The sequence below is a fragment of the Colius striatus genome, chromosome 9 (assembly GCF_028858725.1).
Source record: "Colius striatus isolate bColStr4 chromosome 9, bColStr4.1.hap1, whole genome shotgun sequence".
Lineage (NCBI taxonomy): Eukaryota > Metazoa > Chordata > Aves > Coliiformes > Coliidae > Colius > Colius striatus.
In genome coordinates, this window is record NC_084767.1 from 4,467,975 (window position 1) to 4,481,638 (window position 13,664).

The 13,664-nt window shown below is 50.1% G+C and overlaps 1 protein-coding gene across 2 annotated transcripts in view; it reads right to left on the reverse strand.

Moving 5' to 3' along the window:
* The window catches only part of SH3PXD2B (SH3 and PX domains 2B), an 80,474-nt gene that overhangs the window by 41,448 nt on the left and 25,362 nt on the right, over positions 1 to 13,664 (reverse strand). For both annotated transcript variants that reach the window (XM_062002871.1, XM_062002870.1), the window contains exon 3: positions 3,327 to 3,402. In XM_062002871.1, coding sequence (XP_061858855.1) covers positions 3,327 to 3,402 — 76 coding nt within the window. The remainder of the gene's footprint in view (positions 1 to 3,326; positions 3,403 to 13,664) is intronic.

A 13,664-nucleotide genomic window follows, 5' to 3' on the forward strand; every position in this document is an offset into this window, starting at 1 on the left:
CCCCTCCTTGCTGAGGCTCACGTTTCCAGCAGAGCAGACTGGCCAGGATCTGCTCCAGGCCACTCGGGCTGTACAAAGTTTGGAAGGCTTTGCTCTCCTTATAAAAGCTGTTTCCTGAAAGATCTGGCACAGCCCTTACACAGCAGGCCCAACTGAGCTCATTTGTTTTCTTAGTTCATTCTTTCCTGGGGTCTCCACATCATCATCTCCCAGCCAAGATGCCTGTAACCCTTCATGTGAACTCCTGCAGGCGAGGACTGAGCTGCCCAGCACCATGTCACAAGGGCTGGGCAATGACAAGTCTCTCCTCTCTCACCAGCCACTCCTGACTCTGCTCCAGGGCCTGCAGTTGATGCCATGCAAAGGCTTGGGTGCTGCCAAAGCTGTTTCCAGGGGCCATCCCCAGCACCACATGGAGCTCAGCAGGCTGTGCTGGTAGCTCAGATCCAGCAAAAGTAGCCAAGAGTCCGTTTCAGATGTCCCTATATGGTGAGAGAGGCTTTTCAGGCACGGTGCAGGAGCACTGCAATGTCCTGGCAGGCCAAAGCAGACCTCACCAAGATGTGTGATGGGATCAGCGTGGTGCCAACACTCAGGAAGGGCCAACCCTTGGTCCCAAACCTCAAGTGCAATTGCTCTGATCTGGAGCTTTATGATTCCACTTCAAAAGAGCTGAGTAGGCTGGAGGACTTGCACTTAACAAGAGCATTTTGTGATACCATCAGAGACTTACTTCAAAAGACCCAAAGTCTCCAGTCAAATCCTTGAAGCAAACATCAACTAAACAGCACAAAGCCAACAGAGTTGCCATGGGCTGGATGTTGTAACTACAGAGTAACCATGGAACTCTCTTCCCCTTCCAGGAAACCAGCCTGACAGACAAACCCAGATGGCACCTTCTCAGGTCATGGTGGTGACTGAGTTCAGGGTGCTTGTTTGCTAAGAAAGTCAGAGCTGCAGGAGGCACAGGGTCACAGGAGACATTTTTGAGAGCTGCAGTGGCCACAATGTGTAATGTTACTTTACAACAGACTTCCCAGAAAGCAGTGTACTTTCAGTAAACCACTGGAGTCAAACCTCCACTGGTAATGAAATTCAGATGCTACAAATGTTGCTCAAAAGGCGATTGGGAGTTAACTACAGTACTCACAGAAGTGGAACATAATCAAAACCTTAGCACTTCTAATCATACTGGAGCCATGTTTTACAGAGAAAGAGACCTAGGCTGTTTGCACTGAGCTCACCTGGATAGCACCCCTAGGCAGAGGGAGACAAAGTCTGGGTTCAGCTGCAAGTAACAAAACCCAATGTCATTCCCAAACCGAGAAGGCCAAAAGCTGCTGTGGAGAGGAACCATCCTGCTTTGCACATCCTCTAGCACAGCCAGCAACTACTAAAAGAGCATTCCCTTACCCCTCCAAGTGAAGCCCTGTCTCAGAAGCAGACACAGTTTGCAAGCCATCTCACTAGGGAGGTATAGCTCACCGTCCTGCTCTGGAGAAACACACCAGATCCTCACAGCAAAGGCAACGTGATTGCCACTTAATAACACAACTTCTTGAAGCCAGACGACTTCTGAAGCTGCCCCATGAGGACAGGCAGATGTCAGATCATCTGTCTTTCCAGTAGCTACCTCCTGCTCAGAGGTAGGACACCATCCCTTGCTGGGATCTTCTCACCACCTCACACCTTGCCCTGTGGTGGCACCTGAAAGTACAAGTGGCAAAGCTGCAGGTACCAGTTGTTTGGCATCACCGGTCTCTCTCTTCTTAGCTACCACAAGCCACTGCCAACATGAAATGTCAAGAGACATTCCTGGGAGAAGCAGGGACTAGAGATTTTCCAAGGCAACGTGTGACTGTCTCTGAAAAGGGTATTATTTAATCCTGTTGCAACAAAGGGACCAGAGCAGAAAGGCAAATACCTCTGCAGAGGACACGGACAAATGCACAAGCTGCTCTAGAGGATGGCCACCCTAACTCCCCAAAGCTGCCTTTTCTTACACAAGAGCCAGCCTCTATTTTCCAGCCACTTCAGTCCCCTTTTTCCTGCCCTGGAAATCCCAGTGACATATCTCTTCGCAAAGGGAAATTATTTCAATGCCAAGAAGAAGAAACAAGCGCTGATGGGTGTGCTGCGAGCAGCAGTGCTCCGACCGGGCTTCCCGACCACAATCACTGCCTTCCAAAAACAGCAGCATTTTGGTGGGAATTCTCTGCAAGTGCAGCCCAGCCAAACCCTACAAGCCCATTTTTCCAAGTTATGCCCTTTGCCAATTTGGCTTTCATTTTCCCTCCCCATTCCTAGCTGGAAAAGGGCTTTTCTGCTGTATTAAAGTCAGGTGTGCTTTGCTTTTGCTGAAGTTACAATGCAAGGATGAGCCAGGATCAGAAATCCCTCTCTGGGAAACTCAGGCAAGATTTGAGTGCTCAGAAAGGGATATAAATGATTTTCTTCATACCAGTCAGAGAAAAGCCCACTGAATGCCTTTATGTTTCTAGAAATGCCAGGAGGCAGAGCAGAGCACAAAGGGCTGCACTAAATAGACCTGACAGTCACTGGAAGTGATTATGGTACCATGACATTTCTAAATATGCCCATTAGCTACTTGGGGGTGGGGGTAAAGACAACTCTGTGGTCAAAGCCATTAGCTATGGGTGCCTCAAATAATCCCAGGCTTCCCTCAGGTTGTTCATTTTTGCAAGGCATAGCAGGGTTCTTTTCCTCCTTGTAGCAGCAGCACCAGAGGGCAGCCACAAGCAACCCCCCACACCACAAACTCTCAGCTGCACGTTGGGCTGGCAGGGCACACATCATGCTACAGAAATCCTGTTGTTGAGCTACCAGTCCTGAACATCATGGGAGGAAGTCGAGACTGTCATTCAGCTTGATTTAAAGTGTTGAATTCAATTGTTATTTCCTTCTCTCTGGATGACTTTCTGAGTTGCACAGGACAGGAAAACCAGAGTATCAGCAGTTCCTGGGGAGCCTCATACCATCCTCAGCCCTGTGCTGTGCTGGCCAGGCCCCTTCTGAAAACAAGCAGGTTCCTGTGAGGGTTGCTCCTGGCAGAAGCTATGCAAGCAGAGTTGCTTAGCTGAAGTCCTCCACTAATGACTTTTGGAGGAAAAGAGCATGACTGAGGAGTGTAACACTTGCTGGGTACACTGCTAACAAATACAGATGTTTTAATGGACACGCTGCAGGCCAAGAACTCGCTACTGCTCATACAGTTCGGCAGATAAGAGCTAAAGCACGTGCATGCTCACACACAGCTCCTACCATGCCAAAACCAGCATGGTTTTTGTTGGAGCCCACTTGCTTACCTGGCAGAAAGGGGATGATCCTTTGCTTGGGATCCTTCTGCCCTCCTTCCATCGGAAACTTGTCCAGCATTTGCATCTAAAAAGAAATGGAGAGAAGGGATTAAAGTCAGTATTAACTTGCAGGGTATACAGGCCACCCTCCTCGAGAGGGGGTGAAGATTGTTCTAAGCAGCAGTGCCCTGAGACATCGTCCACAGCTCTATCAGCCAGAGTACAGTGCTGCACAGGCCTCACGTTGCTCAGCACTGATGCTGCCGTCACTGTCATTCTGCTCAGCACAGATGATACATAACCTGCATTTCTGCAGCTATTAAGTTTCATCCTGATGGACCTCCGTCACTAGATCTCAGAAGCTCCTCGAAGAAGGCATATTTTAAGCTTATTAGCTCAAGCATAGCACAGCACTGACACAGTTCCTGGACTACAACTGACTTGGAGTCACAGCACCAACTCATGTTTGCCTGCAAAAGGACATGAAGTTTATACGTCAAGTTTGGGGAACGCTTTGTGCTACACAGGCTTGGAGGGATGAATGTTTTATGGCATCTTCAGCATTAAATCATTTCCTGACTGATGCAACTTCACTTAGTATGTTTAGTCAGCAAACAGAGGTGATAATCAGCTCCTGCTCTTGCTGAGTGCCTGCACTGGTGCTTCAGCACATGTACACAAGTTCTTTGTAACTGCTATGCTCTTTAATACCTATGTCCCAGCAGGATCCACATCCTCGGCATTTGCTTTACTTGGTCTTGCTGGAAAACATACATTTCACTGGGCTTAGCTCTTTGCACAGAGCAGAAGAGAAGAAAGAGTATGCCCAGCCATCCTTCCAAACACTGTTACCCCCTCCTGTGGAAGAAAGAGTGGAAGATGCAAGCTCTCTTTTGTTTTCTCTGAGCTGTGGATCTGAACTCTCTCTTCCATCATTTGAAGAGCTCACTGGTCCCCAGGGTATTTGCAACATGTCTTGCCCTCTCCTACTGGAGCTATCACACTCTGCATAAATAATTAAGCACCTATGGAAATACTAGAGACAACCTGCCCAGGAAGTGTCCTGAGCACCTACAAAGTCTAAAAAGCCATTCTGTATTAAAGTATTTAATGTCAAGAGGAAACCACGCAAGCAGAGAGCCCAAGCTGTTCATAGAGTCAGAATTGTTTCAGTTGGAAAAGACTTTTATAATCATCAGTTCCAACTCCTCCTCCCACACTGCCAAGCCCAGAACTAACCCACGTCCCTCAGCAGCTCATCTGTGTGTCTTTTAAATCTCTCCAGGGATGGGGACTCTATCACCTCCCTGGGCAGCCTGGGACAGTGTCTGACAACCCTCTCAGGTAAAAGTTCTTCCTAATCTCCAACCTAAATCTGTCTTGGCACAACTTGAGGTCATTTCTTCTTGTTCTGTCATTCATTACTGGGGAGAAGAGATCGACTCCCACCTCACTACAACACCTTTTCAGGTACTCGTAGAGAGTGACCATGTGTCCTCAGCCTCCACTTCACCAGCCTAAACATCCCCAGCTCCCTCAGCCACTCCTCACCAGACTTGTTTCTCCAGACCCTTCACCAGTTTCGTTGCCCATCTCTGGACACACTCCAGCACCTCAATGTCCTTCTTGTAGTGAGAGGCTCAGAACTGAACACAGTATTCAAGGTGTGACCTCACCAGTATCTATTACAGGACAATTGCTACCTTGGTCCTGCTGGTCACACTGTTTCTGATACGGACCAGGATGCCATTGGCCTCCTTGGCCACCTGAGCACACTGCTGGCTCACATTCAGCCGGCTGTCCATCAACACCCCCTGATCCTTTCCTTCTGGGCAGCTTTCCAGCCACTCTGCCCCAAGCCTGTGGCGTTGCCTGGGGTTGTTGTGGCCCAGGTGCAGGACGCAGAACTTGGCCTTGCTGAGTCTCATACGATTGGCCTTGGCCCATCGATCCAGCCTGGCCAGGGCCCTCTGAAGAGCCTTCTCACCCTCAAGCAGACCTACACACCCGCCCAGCTTCATGTCATCTGCAAACTGACCGAGGGTGCACTCGATCCCCTCATCCAGATCACTGACAAAGATGTTGAACAGATCAGTCCCCAGCACCAAGCCCTGGGGAACACCACTAGTGACTAGGCACCAACTGGATTTAACTCCACTCCCCACCACACTCTAGACCCAGCCAGCCAGCCATCTACCCAATGCACAGTGGGTCCATCCAAGCCATAGGCAGCCAGTTTACCCAGGAGGATCCTAGGAGGCAGCCTTCACCCAGCCTGGCAGGAAGACAGGCACCCCTGGCACAGCAGACACACAAACCATGTTCCTTCCTGTCTCCTGCTCCATCACATAACATCAGGAGGTCCATGTTGGGCCAAACTCCAGGGTCCTGCCACTCCCTGGGGATGTGTCCCACATGGCTCCTAGTTTTTACAGCTTCTCTTCTTTGGCATATATTTTTCCATGTGCTTTCACACAGGAGGTGTCTGCTCCAAGTGAAGGGCTATGGAGGCCTCTACTGCTACAGACAAGCATGTTTAAAGAGCTGTGATGCTAAATTTAAGCCCCTTTTTTGTCGAGATGCTCCTCTGCACCCCTGCACTGCAATACTTGCATTCTTTTTTCTTGGATCTCCAGTGCACTGGGATAAGATTCTTGAGGTTTGGTGGAGACAGGGCAGAAGGAAGGAGAGTTTTTTTCCTACATTTTAAGAAGAAACTAAAAACTCCCCCAGTACTCCCCAAAACAACAGAAACACCTTAAAAAGCTCACAAATACTCTCTACAAAGTGAAAACGAGACCCCTCAAAATCAAGATGACACTAAGCACAAACAGACTGTGTTTACAGCTTCTTCTCAGAACGAATCTGAAAGGGTTTGTAACAAAGCAAATGACTCCAGACACAGCAATAACCAAGGACTGTGGTGACATTACCAGCAGCCACAAAGCGAGCCCAAGCACGGCTGAGGGATGACTCTCCTCCCCATGGCACTGCAGGCTCCCAGGGCAGCACCACTTCCCCAGCCTTCTGTGGCATACAACGGCCTCCTGCTCTTCCCTCAGCCCAGGAAAATAAAGGCTGCCACCTCCGTTGCCCTGTAAAACACCCGCCTTGTGCTATGGCAGAGAGGTGTCTCTGGCCTTGCTCTTCCTGTGGGGAAGCTTGTGACTGAGGAAGGCTGAGCAAAACAAGTCGCAAGCGCCACACATCTGATTGCTGTTAAGCAACACAGTACTTGAGTCACTGGAAGCTTTCCCCTCCTCTCATGTTTTGAAGGCATGCTGAGGCTCTCTCGCTCCCGGGAGCACTATGAGCCTGCAAGGCACGAACGGTGCAAGCTGTGTTTTCTCCTGTATGCACGTGCCTGGGCTGTGCTTCTGGCCACATCTGCTTCCAACCATGTGATCCCACCAAACCCAGCCAGAACTTCAGCCCAGAAGTTCTCCATTTCCTTCTGCTTGACTGAAAGTGCCTCTTGGAGCAGCTGCTCAGCATGTGGAAGGCAGCGTGAGGACCCTCTTGCTGCAGCCACCCTGCTCTGTTCCAGCCCAGCCTAGAGCCACCAGCATCACCCCAGCCAGACCACACTGTGCTGCCTGCTGTGGGTTGGTACCATTATGCCTCTGCACTCACAACCTGCTCTCCCTTCTCTTGCTGGAGGAAAGAGGTGGCAAGGTGCCTGGAGCACCCTCTGGAACACAAAGAAAGAGGAGAAGGGAAGAAGGATCAGGGCAGAGGGGTCGGTCCCATGGATCCACACAGCTCTGGAGAAGGCAGCAGCAAATACTAGTTCATCAGTTTTACTAAGCATAAGCCTGTGGTTGAAGAACAGCTAAAAAAAAACCCACTCCAAAGAAAACAAGCCCAGCGCTGGCTGTAACCACGGCAGGCAGTCTGCCTTGGCAAGATACAAAAGCATGCATCTGCAGAAATCCAGCCTGTGGGTCATGGGCTGATGGCTCTTCTGTAACACTACACACACACACACAAAAGCAGCACAAAACAGTGATGGGAAAAGGTCAGCTCCAGACCTGAGAGATGCCACCAAAGACTCAGAGGAAACCAGCTGGCAGGTCCCCAGGCTTTGAGCTTCCCTATACCCTTTCTGGCCTATCTTGCTCCTCCTGATTTTGCAGGACAGGGACTACAGCACAGGTTGTTGCACTGCTTTTGCCCAGGGAAGCAGGCACAGCTCTAGAAAAAAGAGATGGAAAAAGGGTAAAAGTGCAGCAACCTCACAAGCCCTGAGAGTCACACAGACACGCATCAGAAGATGGTCTGCGAAAACTGAGGCATGCCAGCGACAAGCCAGGTTTCCTGGGAGAGCACCTTTCTCCCTGGCCATGGCAGGGAAACACACTTCCCAGCAGGCAAGGAACTGTCTGAGGGAGGTGGTTGGCATGGGCAGACTCCCACAAACCCTCTCAGCAGTGAGGATTTCCATCCAAGCTCCAAACAAGACTGCTCACATCACATTCCCAGAAGGGTGATCTCGGCAAGAAGGTGAGAGGAGGCAGGGATGAGGCAGAGACACACAGCCCTGGGGAGAGCAGCATTCCCTGCTGAGCATGACAGAGCAGAGAGAGGCCAATGGGATGCACTCAGCCAGGTTGGAAAGAAAAATGAAGGAAAAAAAGAAACAACAACTCTATTGTTTCTCCCCTTCCAAGATTATTTTTAAGTATTTGTGAGAGAATCTTAAAAAAAAAAAGAGAAAAGCTTGGAGCAGATGCTGCCATTTAAAGCATTTTGGATGTGCTTTTATTATGCAGGAAGCTGGTGTGTCACATTTTTCACGGACTCCTTTGCAGCAGGGAGGGGTGAGCACGTGGCTGCCAGGCTGGGGCACGGATGCCTCGGCAGCACATCCAACCCGCAGTCAGGCTCCCCACCACAGCACGTCAGGACAGGGCATGTTTAGCCACATTTATCTCCACCACCAGTTTCTCTTATCAATTAGCTGTTTTTCTGATTAACCCAGAAATGCCTGGGCAGTGAGTGTGCCTGGAGGGAGCTGTGGCTGAAGGTCTGTGCACATCACACCGACCCCACAGCCTGGCTGTCCATTAACAGCGCCTGTGATAACCCAGCAAGGCCACCCCCGGGGGAGGGAACCTTTCCAAAGCAGCTTCCTATCAACAGCTAACACATTGGCAGGCAGCTTCTTCATTAACAGGAAACTGGTAAGATAATATCCTAATTGAATCAATTAAGAGTGCTGTGGGCTGCAGGGGATCCTAGGGAGAGGGGAATGCCTGTGCTCAGCAGTATGGGGAAGCAGAGCATGCAGGAAAGGCTTTGCCCAAATAAAATGGTGTAATGACAGCGTAACCCCAGAGGGATCTGTGTGCCAGAGGAGCAGGGCCCCAGGTCTAACAGCGTGTATTGCTTCCCAGATGGAATCAAACTCCAAGAAGCCTCTGCAAAAAACACCCCAAAACTCGAGCCAAGTGACAGCAGGTAATAAGGTGTGTCATGACTTTGCTGCTTCTCCTCTGCTCTCCACCATAAAGTGGAGAAGTTTTGCCCTCTGAAATGCAAAGGTGAGGGGAAAACAAATTGTTTTCATTTAAATGTGATCTGGTGGAAAGGAAAATATCAGGGTGAAATGGTAAACACAGAGGTCCTGAATTACCCCAGTAACAATGAACCAGAAGGATTACTCTTGCAGCAAGTCCCCAGCAGCCAGAGGACTGTGGGATTTGCTTGTGTCAAACTGCTCTGAAGCCCAGACTGTCCATTACTGAGTGATAGGGCTTGCATGGCATATCTCAGAGCTGCAGAAGAGAAAGCAACTCTCTGCCAGCTTATGGAAGGGATGGTGGTTCACATCACTGACCAGCAAGATATACCAGCATGGGCTGGAGGTGATGAAACACCCAGGCGAGGAGAGCAAACTCTTGCACAACAGAGCCAGACTGTGAGCTGCAATCACCCGCACGGGGAGAAGGCAGTGCCCCCCTTTTCTTATCAAGAGGATTTGCTTTGCCTGTGTGATGGAGGTTCTGTGTAAAACCACATTCCTCTTCCTTGGTCTAGCAAGCGAGAGCTGACCTAATCCTTGCCTCCACCAGACATGACCACTATCCAGAGCAGAGAAGTCAGCTTTTGACAGCACCCGGAGGGGAAACAGGAAAAAAAGGAGAGAGTTCAACAAAAGGCTTCAGAGTCTGTCTGAGTGTGCAGCAGCAGAATCACAGGAGACTCTTTGTGAGAGCAACAGCCTCCCCGCTGAGAGAAGGCAGCAGCTTGCCATGGGGGAAAGATGGGTCCAAGCCAAGCCTGCTCTCATCCCACACTCTGAACTCCCTGTTGGCCCCATCCCTCATGAGGGAGGAATGCCCAGGCAGCCAGGCACAGCATGCCCCGTTGTCCCCATGGCAGTGAGCTCCAGAAGGGGACATTCATAGGTGTCCTCACCCTGACCTCCACATGCTCACGGGGCATTACTTGGGTCACCTCGTATGGGAAGAAGAGTCCTCCTCCAAATTTGACCCACCAAGGGACAGCATCCCACTGATCCCCAAATGTAGTGTGAAAGGGACACAGGTCCAGCAATGGCCTCCCCTCACAGCAGCACCCTGACCCCACGGGGACGTGATGAGGGACACAGCTGCACATTGAGAACCAGAAACTTTGTCAGTGTGTTCCTGCAGATCAAAGCACCCTTGTGCCCTGGAGCCAGCTGGTTTGGAGAACATCTGCCAAGCAGATAGTCTGGGAAAGAGAAGGACATCTGGCAGCAGCTCACAGGCTATTGATGTTTAGTCTCTTTGCTTCTTACAAGAGGCACCTTCCCTGCATCTTCCTGAACTGTCTGTGAGGAAGCAGTGGATGAAAACATAACAGCCCAGAAGACAGAAGTTCCAACACAGAACACAGTCAGATCCCAGACGTGGTGATGCTGAGCTCAAGAGGTCAAGTCTAGGGAAGGACTCCACTGGTGTGGCACCAGGTAATACCCATTCATGGCCAGGGCAAGTTTGGTGTTCAAAGACAGTAAGTAATGGGAGCTGAAAGGCAGCACAACTGAGCAGTTTCTTAATGACCACACTTTCTCCCCAGTCCCAGCTTTTCTGGTGCAAGGGATGAGTTCAAGTGCATTTTACACATTACCATGCAGAGGCAATCCTGACCTCCAGAGCACTAGGAAATGGCATCATAGAGGCTGGATTGTGAAAAGCTAAAGGAAAACTTTAGGCATCACTCAGCAATAGACAAAAAAAGAATTAACTGAGGTCAAAGAAAAAGAGGATTACACACATTGGCAGCAGCTGCCACTGCAAGAGGAATTTCCTATGAAGCTACAGGAAGGCACTGGTGCCTGTGAATAGCTCACTGGTATGGAGAGGGCAGCGGGTGCAGGGATGGGCAGGATGCACCCCTGCACCCACACTGGTCTCCCCTAGCCCCAGGACAAAGGCATTGTGCTGCCCTGGGTGCCTTCCCAGAAAACACATGGACGAAAGCCAGGGAGGCTCTGCTGGTACGTGGGGGCTCAGAGGACACAGCAGCTTCACATCCCTACGTTTGCTCTGAGAGCAAAGGTCCTCCAAAAGCAACTAGGCAAAAAACCTTCCACTGCTTGGGATGGGAGACATTTCCAGCCTGAGCAGCCACTGATTCTGTGAGCAGAAACCTCAGTGGTGCTCAGCACCAGCTTAAGCAATTGAGACCATGACAGGCTGCTGAGAGCCCCAGCAAAGGAGGCACTCAGCCCCAAGTGCCTAACCACTAAAAGCCTGTAGTAACCTCAGTGTAAGGAGTCTCCCATTTTATCATCCAGCCCTGAAACTTAAAACCTCCAGAAATCACTAAAAGATTATCATGTTTGTTTATTACTCATGAGAGAATGGGAGTTTCTAGTTGCCAGCATCACCATCGCAACCAACACCATGTGCCAATTGCAGCAGATGGGTGAAAGAGAGAGTCATGGAAGGAGAAAAAGAGAACTACCCTCCTCTCCAGACAAGGCTCTCTCTGGTCAATCCAGGCCCTGCTCCCACAGCAATTGCTGTGACTGTTCTGGGCTCATCTACAAAGAATATTTCCAAGAGCGTTATTTTAAGGCATTCAAAGCCTGTAGGTTTTCAAAGCCGTAAGTAGCTCTGGGTACCTACTCTGAGGCATCTAGAAAGGAATGAGAAGGTAAAGCTGCATCTTCCCAGAACTCAGCCCCAGTAAGAGATCAGGTGAGACAGTGAGATCCAAAACCACCACCTATTTTTGGACAGCCCAAACGACTCCCAGAAAGCACCGTTTGCTTCCCTTCCTTTAGTAAGCTTCTCAGGAATACTTTTGGGAGAGACTAAGGAGAGAGTGAAAGTGTTTTAAAGAAATGAACACCTCAAATATGGAGAAGAGCACCAAGCAATCTCCACTTACACAGCCTCCTCACAGACAGCTGATCCCTCTGCCTGCTTCTTGGGTGATTAAAACACATCGCTTTTTATGTTTGATTCATTGGTGCCGAATCCTGGAAGTCATCATTCTCTTTACAGTACTTTACTAAGCCATTTTCCACTTAATTTCTGATAATTGCAGCCTCTAGACAGCATTAGGCTGGGTAGGCAAGTCCCAGACTGCACAGATGAGCACTGAAAGCTGCAGCACTCCACACAGGCACCAGGAGCAGAGCATTAACATCCCCAAACCACCAGCACGGCATCCATAATTCACCAGGGTGACCCAGCTGTGGGAAGTGACTCTTGCTGGTAGACGTGCTTGGGAACAGAACAGCAATACCCTGGGGTGATGATGCTGGTCTGCACCACTTCCCCTTCCCCCATCCTGCCCATGGGAAGGTCCTTCCAGCACAGTGGGGCTGTGTCACATGAGAAAGCACCCCTGGAAGGAGCCTCAGCACGGGAGCAAGGAAGAGTTGTGCCACCTGCCCCAGCCTGCTGCCAAAGACCACAGAACCACAACCAGTAACCCTAGGAAGGCTGCAAATACAATCCATGTTCAGCATATCCTCCTCTCTAGCATCCCAAAGGAGGCATGCCTCAAGTCCAGGAAGGAATGAGATTTAGTTTCTGTTGTGGAAACAACAGTGGAGAAATACCAAGGTATTTGCCCTGTTTCATGTGTTTGAGCAGCTGGGGCATGGCAAGGGGAGGGCTGTGCTCAAACACTCCAACCAGCTCTGGTTTCACATCTAACACAGTGCTCCACATCAAGAGGCAGCCTTCAGTCAAGCATTTCAGCAACAGGTCACAGGCAGGCTTCATGTGCATGCCACCCCTCTCCCAGCTGCTCAAAACCTCAGGATGACTTCTTTCTAGCTTCTCCCTCCAATAGCTCATGACCTGATTTCTGTTTGACCCCTCCCTTCCTCAAAACCTTCCCCACTCCAGATGAGGAGAAGCAGACCAGCATACATTCCTTCCCTGAAATTAATGCAAGGTTTTAAACTTGTGGCAGGCCCAAACATGATGAGACAAAAGAGGCATTTGAACTACAGGCAGGGCTGCAAAAGCTGCAGTCCTGCCACTTGGGAGAGGGTTTCTGGTCAGAAACACCAGCCTCATGACCATCCTCTTGCATCAGACTTCTTGCTAACCATCTATTTTCCCTGCTGTTCCTTCCCTAAACGCAAACCCCATCTTCCAAGCGAGCACAGTCAGCAGAAAGGCCAACACAGAGAGACTTTTGTCTCCAAGCAAGGGAGGATTTCATTCTGCTTCAGTGGTGGTGTCCATCAAGAGCAGCTCCGTGGCAGCCAGTGCAATTACACATGTGGAAAAAGAGAAACTGCAGCCTCCCAAGGTTTAACTGCCAAAATCAGAGTCTCCATATGAAACAGATACTCCTCAGTCTTCAGTATGATAATGCTCCTTTCCACCCTTTCCCACTTGACAATAAAACTCTCAGTCTAGCACAGACAGAAGCTGATTGAACCCTGAAGCCCTGGCAGGAACCAGCATCCCCACCTCAGCTCTGCTGCACCAGCAGCATCTCTCTCTGCTGCAGCACACTGCCCTCACATTCCACCATTTAAAGGTGGAATTCAAGCTGGGATTTAAAGGTGCCAAGTTCAGTGGTGCTCAAAAAAGTAGAATTAAAGGTGAGATTTAAAGGTGCCAAGTTCAGTGGTGCCCAAAAAACCAAGCTGGGCAGGAAGCCTCTGTGGACAGTGGATACCCACAACTGCTGTGGGGAGGCACTATGGTGGGAGCCACTGGCATGGCCACCACCCACACAACAGCAGGAGAGGACTTGGAACACTTATGTGTTCAGACAGTACTTGCCAGAGGGTTGGAGCTCACCAAGAAACTCTACTCAGGGCAAAACCAGAAGGCTGCCCTTGGGCGATGTGTGATGGAGGAGACAGGCCCTCGAGGCTGA